Source organism: Ceratotherium simum, chromosome 23, assembly GCF_057802395.1.
Source record: "Ceratotherium simum simum isolate JZ-2026a chromosome 23, ASM5780239v1, whole genome shotgun sequence".
Classification (NCBI taxonomy): domain Eukaryota; kingdom Metazoa; phylum Chordata; class Mammalia; order Perissodactyla; family Rhinocerotidae; genus Ceratotherium; species Ceratotherium simum.
This window is the reverse complement of record NC_141922.1, coordinates 21,465,464-21,479,017: the sequence shown is the minus strand read 5'-3', so window position 1 is coordinate 21,479,017 and position 13,554 is coordinate 21,465,464. Positions and strand designations below refer to the sequence as shown.

At 41.6% G+C, this 13,554-nt stretch overlaps 1 protein-coding gene across 9 annotated transcripts in view; it reads right to left on the bottom strand.

Moving 5' to 3' along the window:
- The window catches only part of TAF2 (TATA-box binding protein associated factor 2), a 94,723-nt gene extending 82,530 nt beyond the window's left edge, over positions 1-12,193 (bottom strand). For 6 of the 9 annotated variants that reach the window (XM_087447508.1, XM_014787992.2, XM_014787994.2 and 3 more), the window contains exons 1-3: positions 11,828-12,193; positions 11,144-11,198; positions 2,055-2,215 (exon numbers count right to left, since the gene is read on the bottom strand). In XM_087447508.1, coding sequence (XP_087303634.1) covers positions 2,055-2,215; positions 11,144-11,198; positions 11,828-11,910 — 299 coding nt within the window. In that variant the 5' untranslated portion in view covers positions 11,911-12,193. The remainder of the gene's footprint in view (positions 1-2,054; positions 2,216-11,143; positions 11,199-11,827) is intronic. The other 3 variants (XM_087447505.1, XM_004431112.3, XM_087447509.1) reach the window with 1 other exon arrangement.
- Positions 12,194-13,554: the final 1,361 nt, after the last annotated feature.

Here is a 13,554-nt window from a genome sequence, read left to right as displayed (position 1 = left end):
TTATAACACAAAAAGTGATGAGGCATCTTCCCTATTACTAAAGAAAAATTTTAGGGGATATCATCACTCAAAATAAACACAGCAAAGTAAAGCTTGCTTCCTCGACAGATTTGGAGTCTACTGGTCCTGTCACTGCATTGTCACAGATTATCACTGAGCGACAACAACTGGTAAAGCAGATGTGCAAACACTGTGTTTTGTGACTGGCAGATGGAGAGGCCTCTTACCCTGTCATCAAATGCAGAGCACTAGGCTCAATACGGGAGCCAAGGGGCCGGCCCCATGGCTTAGCGGTTAAGTGCGCGCGCTCCGCTGCTGGCGGCCGGGGTTCGGATCCCGGGCGCACACCGACGCACCGCTTCTCCGGCCATGCTGAGGCTGCGTCCCACATACAGCAACTAGAAGGCTGTGCAACTATGACATACAACTATCTACTGGGGCTTTGGGGGAAAAAAATAAATTAAAAAAAAAAAAATACGGGATCCAATTTTGGCCTTCTGGCAAGGCACTGGCCCCCCTCCCTGCTCTTTTACAGGTGCCTTTTCCATTCATTAGTGGTATATACTCACTCCTTCAAAGGCAGATGATTTTTTTTTCTGAGAAAAAGAGGATGCAGATGATTTTGTATTGTCTTTTTACGTCAGTTCTACAAGTGTGGCTGTAAAAGCACTGTAATTTCAACAACTCACCTTTATGAAATGGCACATTACAGGAGCAATTCAGATTCCCTGAATTTTCCCAACACCATTTTCTTTTTTCTTCTCTGAGTTTGAAAGATTCTAAACCAATGATTATTGGGAGCATAAATATGTCTAAACATAAGCCTCCTTTCTCAGCCCTCACAATTCCTTAAGGCAGTGGTTCTCAAGCATTAGCTTGTATCAGAATCACCTGGCAGGCTAGTTAAAACACAAACTGCAGGACCCTGTGCCCAGTTTCTAAGTCACCAAGTCCGGGGTAATACCTAATTTGCCTTTCTAACAAGTTCCCAGGTGATGTTGATGTTGCTGGTCTGGGAATCACACTTTGAGAACTGCTGCCTTAAGGCAATATTACACATCTAGACTAGTTAAAATACCATCTTGACTAAAAAGAGTTTATAGTTTATAAAAAAAAACAGTTTATAGTTTGGGGCATTCTACTCCAAAACAATGAGAATCACAGAAATGATATAATCCAATGCTATCAAAGCTTTGAAAAGACAAGTACCTTCAAATGCAGTACTTAAATTAGTACAAATTTTACTAGGCACAATCAAGTAAAATGTTAAGAAGAGCCATAAGAATGATAAGTAATCCTACTTTCCTAAGAAATAATTCAAAGGAAAAAAAACTTATCTGTGCCAAAATATTCCCTCAACATTACTTATGACCACAAGAGCTGGAAATTATACCAATGCCAAACAACTGAAAAATAATCATACAAACTACAATATACTGAGTAAATGGACTATTACCTGACCATAAAAATGAAGTCTATCATATTATACATGGAAAAGTGGAAACAAAGTATTTAAACGACAAAAGTGGAACACAAAACTGATCACAACAACATATATTTACTGAAAGTAGCCTCAATAAATGCAATATATAAGTTGAAGGAACGAGATATTTCAGACACAACATTTTTAGATGATATTCTAAAGTAGTCAAAATATTTTACAGAATGTTAAAGTAATCTCTGGTCTACAGATTATGGTGACCATCTAACTCACTGAAGATTATATTTAATATTTATGAAGTAAATACTTTTAAGAAAACATTAAAAGTAGAAAAATGGTTAAGAAAATTTATTTAAAGTTCTCCGATAGTACTTCTTTAAAACTGTAGTCTGAAGAAGGGAAACTTAGTAACTTACTATGTTGGGCAGAGCTAGTAAAATTCTTAAACCAAATGTGCAGAGTAGTAAAAGCAACAGAAATTATACTTAGAAAAAAAGAATTGGGAACCAGAGTCTAATAATAATCTAAAAAAAATCTATTGGAAAATTAATCTAATCACATGGGAAAAACACATAACTGTTGGAAATATTGACTTTTAAAGTGGATAACTTACTGTTTTGATTCATTGTGACAAACTTCCAAGGTTGGATCATTATAAATAAAAGCAGCTTCTAAATCATTGATCCTTACTCGGTATATTCTACACTGTTTGCTGTTCAACTTGATTCTATTCAAGTTCGCAACTGTGGGAAATATAGTCAGTTCCACAAATCCCTGTAAAGATAAAGAAAGATAACTTCATTACAATTAAGATTGGTATGTTTTAGAACACATTTCTTTGATTTCTACTACTTATACACATACCACTCCAGAGACAGAATCCCAAATAGCTGCATACATACAAGTGCTCTCCAAGTATCTTCATTTCAAACATGGTTGTCCTAGTGATTGAATGGGTGTGAATTATGTATACCTTATGCTGGTGGTTCACACTCACTATCAGTGAAAATTAGGCCATCTGCTAGAAAGAAATTAAAGGACCCACTACTCTCAAATATAAGAATTTCTAGACAGGGAGGAAGGAAAAGAAAATGACAGCAGAAAGAGAATCAAAACCAGGTCAGTGAGTGAAAGAACATGGCCCCCTACACCACCAAAGCTAACAAGTATGAGTCTCTGCTCATGGAGGTAAATCAGGACATGTGAAGCAGACAGAGCCACATGAGATACTCAGGCAAGGAGGGAAAATCTATTGCTGCCTTCAACAGCAGCAGATACTTCAAAGTGCTGGCTGATTGCCTACCAAGTGGTCCCAGAGGCCATATATAGTTCTACCATGTCAGCTGTGTGGTGAGTGACGTATCTGAAGCATGCACCTAAGATATAAGAGACAACTAAATACACTGACCACCCACCACCCTCTTGTGTTGAATCAAATGGGAAAGACGGACCAATGAAACATGGAATATAAGTCCAGTGAGTTTAATACCCTAGGTTGAAAACTGATGTACTCAAACACAAAATATGGGAGAGCATGAAATAGTAACATTTCAGGGGCTGCCAAGTGAACAGAAAAATTTCAGAGGCTGCAATAGGAATATCTAAGATGAAATTCAGGCAATAACCTTAGAGAACTAGATTATAACAATTTAAAATGGCTACTACTTAAGGAGCACTATTATATGCCAGACAACACACTAGATACTTTCATCAATTCTCTCTAATCCCAGTAAGAACTTTAAAAGATAAGCACTACTTTATACTTTTCACAGATAAGTTAACACAGTTAAGAAAATTATGGGCCGGCCTGGTGGCATAGTGGTTAAACGTGTGCGCTCCACTTTGGCAGCCTGAGGGTTCTCAGGTTCAGATCCCCGGTGCACCGATGCACTGCTTGTCAAGCCATGCTGTGGCAGTGTCCCATATAAAGTAGACGAAGATGGGCACGGATGTTAGCCCAGGGCCAATCTTCCTCAGCAAAAAGAGAAGGATTGGCAACAGATGTTAGCTCAGGGCTAGTCTTCCTCCCCAAAAAAAGGGGGGGGTGCCGACCCGGTGGTATAGCGGTTAAGTGAGTGTGCTTCACTGCAGCGGCCCGGGGCTCGCATCCCAGACGTGCACTGACGCACTGCTTGTCAAGCCATGCAGTGGTGGCGTCCCATACAAAGTGGAGGAAGATGGGCAGATGGGCACAGATGTTAGCTCAGGGCCAGTCTTCCTCAGCACAAAAAAGAGGAGGATTGGTGACAGATGTTAGCTCAGGGCTGATCTTCCTCACAAAAATAAAAAGAAAATTATACCATTAATAAGTGGAGATCTGAAATTCAAACCCACATCTAAATGATCCCAATTGATTCCCACTATGCCATAATGTCTCTCAGTACAAGCCTTTTAAATAATAAATATCCGAGAATTTTTTTTAGATAATATTCAGCCCAACTACCCAAAAACCTAGAGATTCTGCAACCCCTTTTCTCCCAATTCCCAAATAAGAGGAGAGCCATACATCCTTAAATTAGACCATCTGGACAGCTCCATGTGGAAGCAAATGAGAATAAAGAGCAAAGGCAAAAAACCGTTGATGAAATCTCTGCATTTAAAGGTGTAAACTGTGAGCAATCGTAGGCAGACCCCAATTCCCTTAATTAGCATATCAGCTATCCAATGACCCATCTACACAAATGAACTTGGATTAGCTGAAAGACAGCAAGCAGAACCAAATAATGTCAAAAAAGATTATGGAAAAGCTGTCAACAGTTAGCTACATAGGTGGAACATAAGAACAGGATTTGGCTTTCTAAACTAAGGTTAATAATAAAAAAACAGTGAACGTAGTGTATTTCATGAAGATGGGAAAAGCCCAGTCTAGGTGTATCATCAGGTCTCTGGCACCACCTAGAGCCCTAACCTATATCTGCCTGCAACACTCAGACCCATTAATTGGCCTCCAGTCTCTCTCATCCTTAGCCACCGGCACAATTGCAAGCCCCGAGGGTCATCTAACCTCTCACTTTCATCATCTTCTTGCTCTCTCCCCACCACTTCAAAGCTGACCATCCTCCTAGAGCCCCCGTCCCATTTTAAGTAACCTCCCCTGTGCCACTCAACTTTTTCAAAAATTCCTTCTCCATCTTCTAGCATTAGATGAAATGTCTCTTGAATCCCCCTTGACAAGAAGCTACTTTTTCTTTCATTCACTATAAATTAAAGGAGGGGAAACCAGGAAATCTCCTAGTTTCCACTGCTACTTAGACATTTACAGGATTTTATAGAGCATACACTAGAAGAACAAGGGCAGTACAGTCATTGCTAAATACATGTGTTCTGGAGGTAGACTGCCTGCATTCAAATCCTAGCTCCACCACTTAGTATAATCTTGGGCTAAGTTACTCTAGCTCTCTGTGCCTCAGTTTCCTCAACTATAAAACAAGAATAATGACACTACCTACCTTTTGGTGTTATTATGACAATTGAGCAATTTAATATATGGGAAGCACTTAAAATCATAGCTGGCATCTAATAAATGCCTAATAAATGTTTTCTTATTCTTTTCCACTTCTGTTCCTTTGGGTTCATGCCATACAGGTACACGATTTCTCTTCCTCTTCAATAATATCTCCCAAATTCCCCAACATTTATTGAAGACTCATACTCTCCTTTTCTAACCTATCTCTGCCATCACTCTTAAGTGACTTGAATGTAGATGTATCTGATCCACGCAGTAACAATGCTTCAAAGCTCCTTGACTTCAATTTCTATGATCTGCACTTCCATTCCAGGACAGCAATTAAGATCGCACTCTGAAAGACACCTCATTGCTGCTCAGAATTGCTCTGATGCTGACATTTTAAACTTGAATGTCCACAATGTTTATCCTTTTGCCCCTCATTACTTCTCTCCCAGTCCTGTTCAACCACGTGAAATTCTCTTGTTCCCTGACCTCCTCCAGTTTCTCACTACGATCCTTTCCTGGCACAAATAATTGAACAATGCAAAAGTAAAGAAGGTTTTGGAGAATAATGGTGAATTATCAGAAATTTGCCAATCACAACCATGTCTGCAGATGTAGTATTTTTACTGCAGCAAATCAGCTCAGCTCTCGGTAACTAGTATTCAACTAATTATCAAGCAAATACTTTTTTCGCCAATTCTTATCATGAAAAGAAAATCAGAAGCAGGTTGCCTTCAAGACAGCAGAACCCCTTCACTGTCATCTAATAGCTAATAACGATATCAACTATCCTGCTCAGTCATACTCCAAAAGTCCCTTGATTGCAGGAGAGCCCATAGAGAATTACAATGGTATATTATACTGACAACATTATGCTAATTGGATCTGGTGAGAAGGGAAGAGCAAGTTTTCTAAATGCCTTAATAAAAAAGATATGCAGTGTGCAACTATGACATACAACTATCTACTGGGGCTTTGGGGAGAAAAAAGGAAAAAAAAGGAGGAGGATTGGCAATAGATGTTAGCTCAGGGCCAGTCTTCCTCAGCAAAATGAGGAGCATTGGCATGGATGTTAGCTCAGGGCTGATCTTTCTCACCAAAAAAAAAAAAGATATGGGGGCCAGCCCCATGGTGTAGCAGTTAAGTGCGCGCGCTCCACTGCAGTGGCCCGGGGTTCGGATCCTGGCGCACACCGATGTACAGCTTGTCGGGCCATGCTGTGCCAGCGTCCCATATAAAGTAGAGGAAGATAGGCAGAGATGTTAGCCCAGGGCCAGTCTTCCTCAGCAAAAAGAGGAGGATTCGCATGGATATTAGCTCAGGGCTGTTCTTCCTCACAAAAAAATAAAATAAAAAAATGAAAAAGATATGGATGGCAGAGGAAGAGAGTTAAATCCTATGCAAGTTCAGGGGCCTGTCAACTCTATAAAGCTGCTCAGGTTCCAGTGGTCTGAGGAATAAAAAACAGACCTTCTAAAGTGAAAGATAAGTTGCTTCATTGTGCACTGCCCACTAAGGTGGGAAAAAGAGAGGCACAAAACTTGGTGGGCTTCTTTGGATTCTGGAGGCAATATATACATTCGGGCATACTGCTTAGGCAACCTCTAAGGTTGTGAGCTTTGAGAGGGGTCCAGAGCAAGAAAAGGTTCTGCAGCAGGTCCAGGCTGTGCTTCAAGCTGCCCTGACACTTAGGCCTTATGACTCAGCATATCCAACAGTATTGGAAATGTCCATGGCAGACAGAGATGCTTTATAGATTCTGGCTTTCTCCAACAGAATGACAGTGCACATTCCTGGGGCTTAGGGATAAGGACATGACCTCTTCTGCCAACAACTGTTTTCCATTTGCAAAGCAATCACTGGTTTGCTGCTAGACTCTGCAGTTGAGACTGAACACATGACCAGAGGACTCCCAAAGACTATGTCACCTGAAATGGCCATCCTAAACTGAGTATAACACGAAGATCTGAAAAATAAAGCTGGGCGTGTGCAGCAGCTTTCCACTTTTCAATGGAAACAACACATCTGGACCAAGCCCCAGCAGGTTCATAAGGCACAAGCAACCAGCATGAGCAGGTGACTCAGAATCCAGTGGGACTTGCTCCCACTGCTTCTCCACCTCTCCTTCAATCCAGACCTATGGCCTCATGGAGAGTTCCCCACTCTTAGTTAACAGAACAAAGCACAAGCCTGAATTATGAATAAGTCTGCAGAGGACGCTGGCACCACTTGGAAATGGATGGTAGCTGCCATCAGAATCCCACTGAAGTGTGGCCCTGAAAGACAGTGGAAGAAAATCCTATAGTGGGCAGAACACTGGTAGATACATCGAGTTGTATACTCTTCGTAGAAGTAGAGATGACCTGAAGTACACATCTACACTGACCCACGGGCATTTGCTAATGGGTTGGCAAGCTGGCTAGAGACTTGGAAAGAACAAGATTAAATAATGAAAATAAGATGGTGGGAGAATTAAGTTTATGAAAGGATTTCTCAGAATAGGTATAATATGAAAATATTCATCTTATTATCACATAAATGACCATCAGAGGGCATCTATTGCAGAAGGGGCCCTCAAAAATCAATTGGCAAGATTATCTATTCAGTAGATATCATAGACTCTTTTCCTAGCCACCCTGCTTAATATACAAAGTGATCATGGTGGCAAGAACGGAGGCTATGCATGAGCCCAAAAACATGGTCTTCCTCTCACCAAGGCTGATCTGGCCACCACCATTGGTGAGTGCCCACCACCCAATAGCAGAGGATCATAGTAAGCTTCTAATATGGGACCTTCCCAGGGAGGATCAGTTAGGCAGCTGGTAGAGAAATGACTACATTAGACAGCTTGCATCACGGTGGGGGACAGTGATTTGTCCTTACAAGAACAGACACATATTCTCGATTTTCCTTCCCTAACTACAATCTTACAGAAAGCCTTACATATCATTGCAGTATCCCATACACGCCCCCAACCAAGTGTATAGGGAAGTGTGGCAGTGGGCTCTTACACACAAAATTTACTGGTTTTATCTTGTGCCCTATCAGCCAGAAGCAGCTAGCATGATCTACTGCTGATGGCTGTTACAGCACCAATTGAGAGACTGCTAATAGGATGTCTTAAACTAGTGGACAATATATAGGGTTATCTCTCCATAGCCAAAATAGATCTGGGAAGCAACTGGGAATGACTATTTTCACTACTGCACCAAAAAAGCCACTGAAAGAATTCTTGCTTCCTGTCTTTGTGACTTGGGTTCAGTGTATTTGGAGGTTCTAGTGGCTATGGAAGGAATGCATCCACCAGGGCACATAGTCATAGTTCAATAAAATTGGAAGCAGAGACTGTCCCTTGATCACTTTGGGCTCCTCATGCCACTGAACCAAGAGGCAGAGAAAGGGGTCACTGTACTAGCTGGAATGACTAATCCCAATTATCAAACAGGAACTGAGGTTCTGCTAAACAATAAGGACAAAAACTGTATCTGGAATCCAGGGGATTCACTGGAATGCCTCTTAGGTCTCACTAGACTAACAGTCTTAGTAAGTGGAAAACTGCAACAACTCAATAAAGACAGGACAAGCAAGGATGCAGATCCTATAGGAATGGAGGTCTAGGTCAGACCAAAAGAATTGCTGGCAAAGAAGGGAAAAATGGAATGTGCGGAGGAATAAGGAAGCTGTATATATCAACTCTGGCCTTGACACCACCTAAAGAAAGGAGGGGCTGTAGCAATTAAGTTTCACATTCTTTTACCCGCTTTTCTTTCCACTATCTTGTAGGAAAGATACTGGGGGTAGCTAATATTTTAGGAGGGAATAGTGCTGAACTGCCATTTCCTCACATTAATACATCAGTTCAGGGAAACTTCTCCTTAAGGGCCAGATGGTAAATAGGCTTTAAGGGCTACACAGCTTCTGTCACAGTTACTCAACTCTGCCATTGTAGCTCTGAAGCAACCATAGAAAATATATAAACAGGTGTGGCTGTGTTCAAAGAAAACTTTACTTACAAAAACAGGTAGTTGGCTATTGCCAACCCCTACAATAGCTGATAGGACTTCATTAGGTCCCCTGTGCTGGGAACACTAGTTTTTCACCTCAACAAAAGACAAGAGAGGAAGTTTTGGGGCTAAAAGGGTAGACTGTTCTAGATATCCTCCTTTTGCCCCTCCTAATCCACTCTCCAGCCTACTCCGTATCCCAGGGGTTACATTAAATGAGCACCAGCCCTCTGGCTTCTGGTTGGGTTGGTCAAATGGGAGGCACAAAGAGGAAACTGAAGAGCAGAAGGAACTTGAGTTCATTATGTTTATTCTCCCAGGTTCCTCTCTGTCAGGCTGAGGGAGGCAGTAGCTTCATTCTTCTACCAAAGGCCATAGCTCCTGTAAGATGACTCTTTCCTACAGCCACAGTAGGTTCTGGTAAACTTTCCTTTCCTTTGTTCTTTCAGGTTTAGAAGTGGTTCCTCGTTGCTAACCTAGGGTGCTCCTCCACCTCTTGGTTTCTCTTAACCCTGTTTGTTCTAAGTAGTCCCTTCATTACTTCCCCTCAACTAACCTGTATGAATGTGCCATTTGTTTCTTCACAGGATGCTAACCCATATACCACTTAACCAATTTTTCCAGTAGGAAACCTAAAAATCATCCACATGGATGCTCTTTTCTTGCATCCCAGTAAGAGTCATCTACAATTCCTTTCTATCATTTTGCCAGGGGTAGAGGAGGTAAAGATGGGGAACAATAGACAGGAAGGAGTTGCAGATGACTCTTAGGTCATCCTTGATTAAAAATGGCTCAATAGGGCCGGCCCCATGGCTTAGCGGTTAATTGCTCGTGCTCCGCTACTGGCGGCCCAGGTTCGGATCCCGGGCGCGCACCCACGCACCGCTTGTCTGGCCATGCTGCGGCTGCGTCCCACATACAGCAACTAGAGGAATGTGCAACTATGACATACAACTATCTCCTGGGGCTTTGGGGAAAAAAAAAGGAGGATTGGCAATAGATGTTAGCTGAGAGCCGGTCTTCCTCAGCAAAAAGAGGAGGATTAGCATGGATGTTAGCTCAGGGCTGGTCTTCCTCACAAAAAAAAAAAAAAAAATTAAAATGGCTCAATCACTTGCTAAGTTCCTGGCCTTAAGAAAGTTACTTAGCCTCCAGCTGCTTTATTTATAAAAATAAGGATTAAAATAGTATCTACCTCATGAGGGTTATTATGAAGATTAAGTGAGGTCATAGACACAAAACCTCAAAAGACAGTTTTACATGTAGTACATACTTAATAAACATTCACTGTAATTCAGTCAATCATGTCAACTCTATTTCTATGCCATTTCACTAATGATATCTTCATTCAGGGCTTCATCATTTCTCCCCTAGATTATTATAGTAACCTCTTAACTAGACTCCCTAATTCTCCTATCTTCCCTACCCAGTTCACCGACACAACATACCTAAAGTATCCTTCTATGAGGTATAAGGTAAATAATCATGTGTAAGGAATACTGTAAGAGAAATTCCTTAAATGAAGAGAATGCACTTAATGAACCTTTAAGGATCCTTATAAACCTAAAATTCTATGCTTGTTATGAAAAGGTTACATTTTTTATCTATACAGCTCATCTTAAGTAAACAAATTTGAGAGGGAAGTTGATGCCATCACACAAAGAAAAACCAGCTCTCACTAAGGCTTTGGTCTATTAAATACAGAGTGAATTAAGTACTTGGGCAGTCAAGGACTTTCCTAGAACGGATTATATCAGTAATCCATTCATCTTAATGGGGGGGGGGGGGGGAATGTGGCCAGAGTACTAGATTTCAAAGACCGTATCTTCATTACAAAGCAATGTTACCTAAACTAGGTCAGCCAAGAATCAGAAAACAAAATTGGCCTCTTATCAGCCAAGATAAGTCAGTGTGTGCACTAACTTTATTTTTTCATGCTCGAAATCTCACTATGGGTTTATTCTTGTTTCACGCACAATTCCAAAATGCTTGGTAACACAAACTTTCATATTCCACAACAGATTAAAAGGAATAAAATTTTAATCAGGAAATAGGAAAAAAAAAAAAAAGGTAAGGGAGAATTGAGCAGGCAGCCAGTATAGCAGCAAGGCTATGGACCTTGGAGTCATACAGAGCTGAATTCTAATTTTTTCCTATTCTGGAAACACAGTTATCTGGAAAGGAAAATTTCTAAGCATTGTAAAGGGTGGACTTCTTACTGCTTGTAATTGTTGAGAATATACTTACCACAACAGATTTTCTCTGGAAGTTTATGTTGTTGATGCAGACGACCTGATGGGTTGTACATAAAAAAATATAAATCAAAATAAAGAAAATATTTCTATTATTAAATGAAGCATAATTATGCAAGTATAAGGAAGCACTACGTTCTAAGCAGCTCAAAAATCACATTTTATCTTTCATTGTAAAATCCCACAAATTGAGATAACTTTTAAATTTAGCAACATGGGCCGGCCCCGTGGCTTAGCGGTTAAGTGCGCATGCTCCGCTGCTGGCAGCCCGGGTTCGGATCCCGGGCGCTCACCGACGCACTGCTTCTCCGGCCATGCTGAGGCCGAGTCCCACACACAGCAACTAGAAGGATGTGCAACTATGACATACAACTATCTGCTGGGGCTTTGGGGGAAAAGAAATAAAAAAAAAAAAAATTTAGCAACAGCCACGAAAACAGGTTTCTTTGGACAAAAATATAGTTCAGTATTTTAAGAAAAAGATTTATTAACCCGCAATGGGCACTAAATCTCGTGAATAACACTGTCATTCAAAGCATTTTTGCCCTACAAATACCACTTCCATCACACTGGGAAGGTTCTAGTTTCCCAGACCCACCAAGTCCGTTTCAAGCAATCACAAAATATAACTAATGAAAACAAAATCCAGAAGAGCAAAGGGGGATGAAAAAATACTTATAATTTATACGGCCTGGGGCTTTCAAAGCCCTTGTCTCCTTTCTTCCTGTTCATTCTGGCGGGCTCTAAACCAGTGGGCGGCATGAAGCGATCCCGCGGAATTCGGCTTCCCGGCTTCCCCGGGGGCTGCGGGGCATCACCGGCGTCCGACACCTCACACTCCCCGCTCCCCCAGGCTCCCAACAGTCACGCCCCGCGGCCGGGGCTCCCTCGGCGCCCAAGCCCGGCCCCGCCCGGTCCGCCGCCGTCGCCTCAAACTCGCTCCCCGACTGGGCTTCTCTCAGCCGCCTTCGCGGAGCTCCTATCACGGAGATGTTCCTCTCACCAACCGCTCACAGCCACCGACAGCCGACATCTTGCTTGTCACCTGTGACCTCTGGCGTCAGCGGAAGTGGGGCGGTGAAAGGGGGCGAAACCGGAAGCTTTCTGTTGGTGGGCGGGGCTTACGCGATAACGCTGGGGTTTTGTGTTTGCTTTTCCGTGTACCTAGAGTGGGTGAGAACTGTTGAAATTTAGGAAAGCCAAGACAGGTATGTATTGGGTGAGCAGAGAAGAGGAGGAGGGAAAGGAGGGAACATTTAAATTTGGGGGGAATAAAGGTCTAGCGCAAGCGCATTGAGAAGTATGGGACCAAGAATTGCAAAGTGAGGGACTGGGAGCTAATGAAGGGGGAGTCTCCTGAAACCAGGCGGAGGGGTGTGCCTCTGGTTTATTGTGTGAACAGACACCATAAACTCCCTGGACCCCAGTAATTTAAGCTGTAAAATGTGTGATTAGACCCCAGGTAGTCTCATTCAAATTGAGCACTGCTCAGTATTTATTTTAAAAAATAGTAATCACATAGATGCAGAAAAATTTATTGACAGATTTTTTTTTTTTTTTTTTTTTTTTTTTGCTGGGAAAGATTCCCTCTGAGCTAACATCTGTTGCCAATCTTCCTCTCTTTCTTTTTTTTCCCTCCCCAAAGCCCTGGTACATAGTTGTCTATTCTAGTTGTAAGTTCTTCTAGTTCTATGTGAGCCACTGCCACAGCGTGGCTACTGACAGATGAGTGGTGTGGTTCTGCAACCAGAACCGAACCCTAGCTTCTGCGACCAGAACCGAACCCTAGCCACTGAAGCAAGGTGCACTGAACTTCAACCGCTAGGCCATCAGGGCTAGCTCAGGACAAATATTTTGAAGCCATCATATGTGCATTTCATGTGCATGAGAATAATACAGTTGCAAACTTCAATAATAGTTAAATCTTGGTTAATTAATTGTGGATTATCTATTACCATCTTTTTTAACTTTGGTCCCAACTTAACTTTGGCCTACCCTCTCCAACTGTCCTAGTGACAAATTCATTAGCTAGGATAAAATTAACATGAAGTTCGGTCTAAATGAAAACAAATTAGGAAAATAAAGCTATGAAGGGACTTTATCAAGCATTCCAAAACCAACTAGAAATTACTTGTAGTTTTCTAATAAGTATTACACTACAGGATTATAAACTGCTCTATTAGTAGTATTCAGGTAGGATTGAGGATCAAATCCCGAAGTGCATGTCTATACCAGCCGGCAAAAGAGGAGCAATTATCAAGCGAATTTCATCAATGCAAAGAACTAATTTAGATAACTGATAGCATCTAGTGACTTCCTGTTTTGGTGGAAGGTTGAAAGTGAAAGGGAACTCATTTAAGACATGACAGTTAAGTGAATAAATAATTCTCTTCTAGGAAACCATTA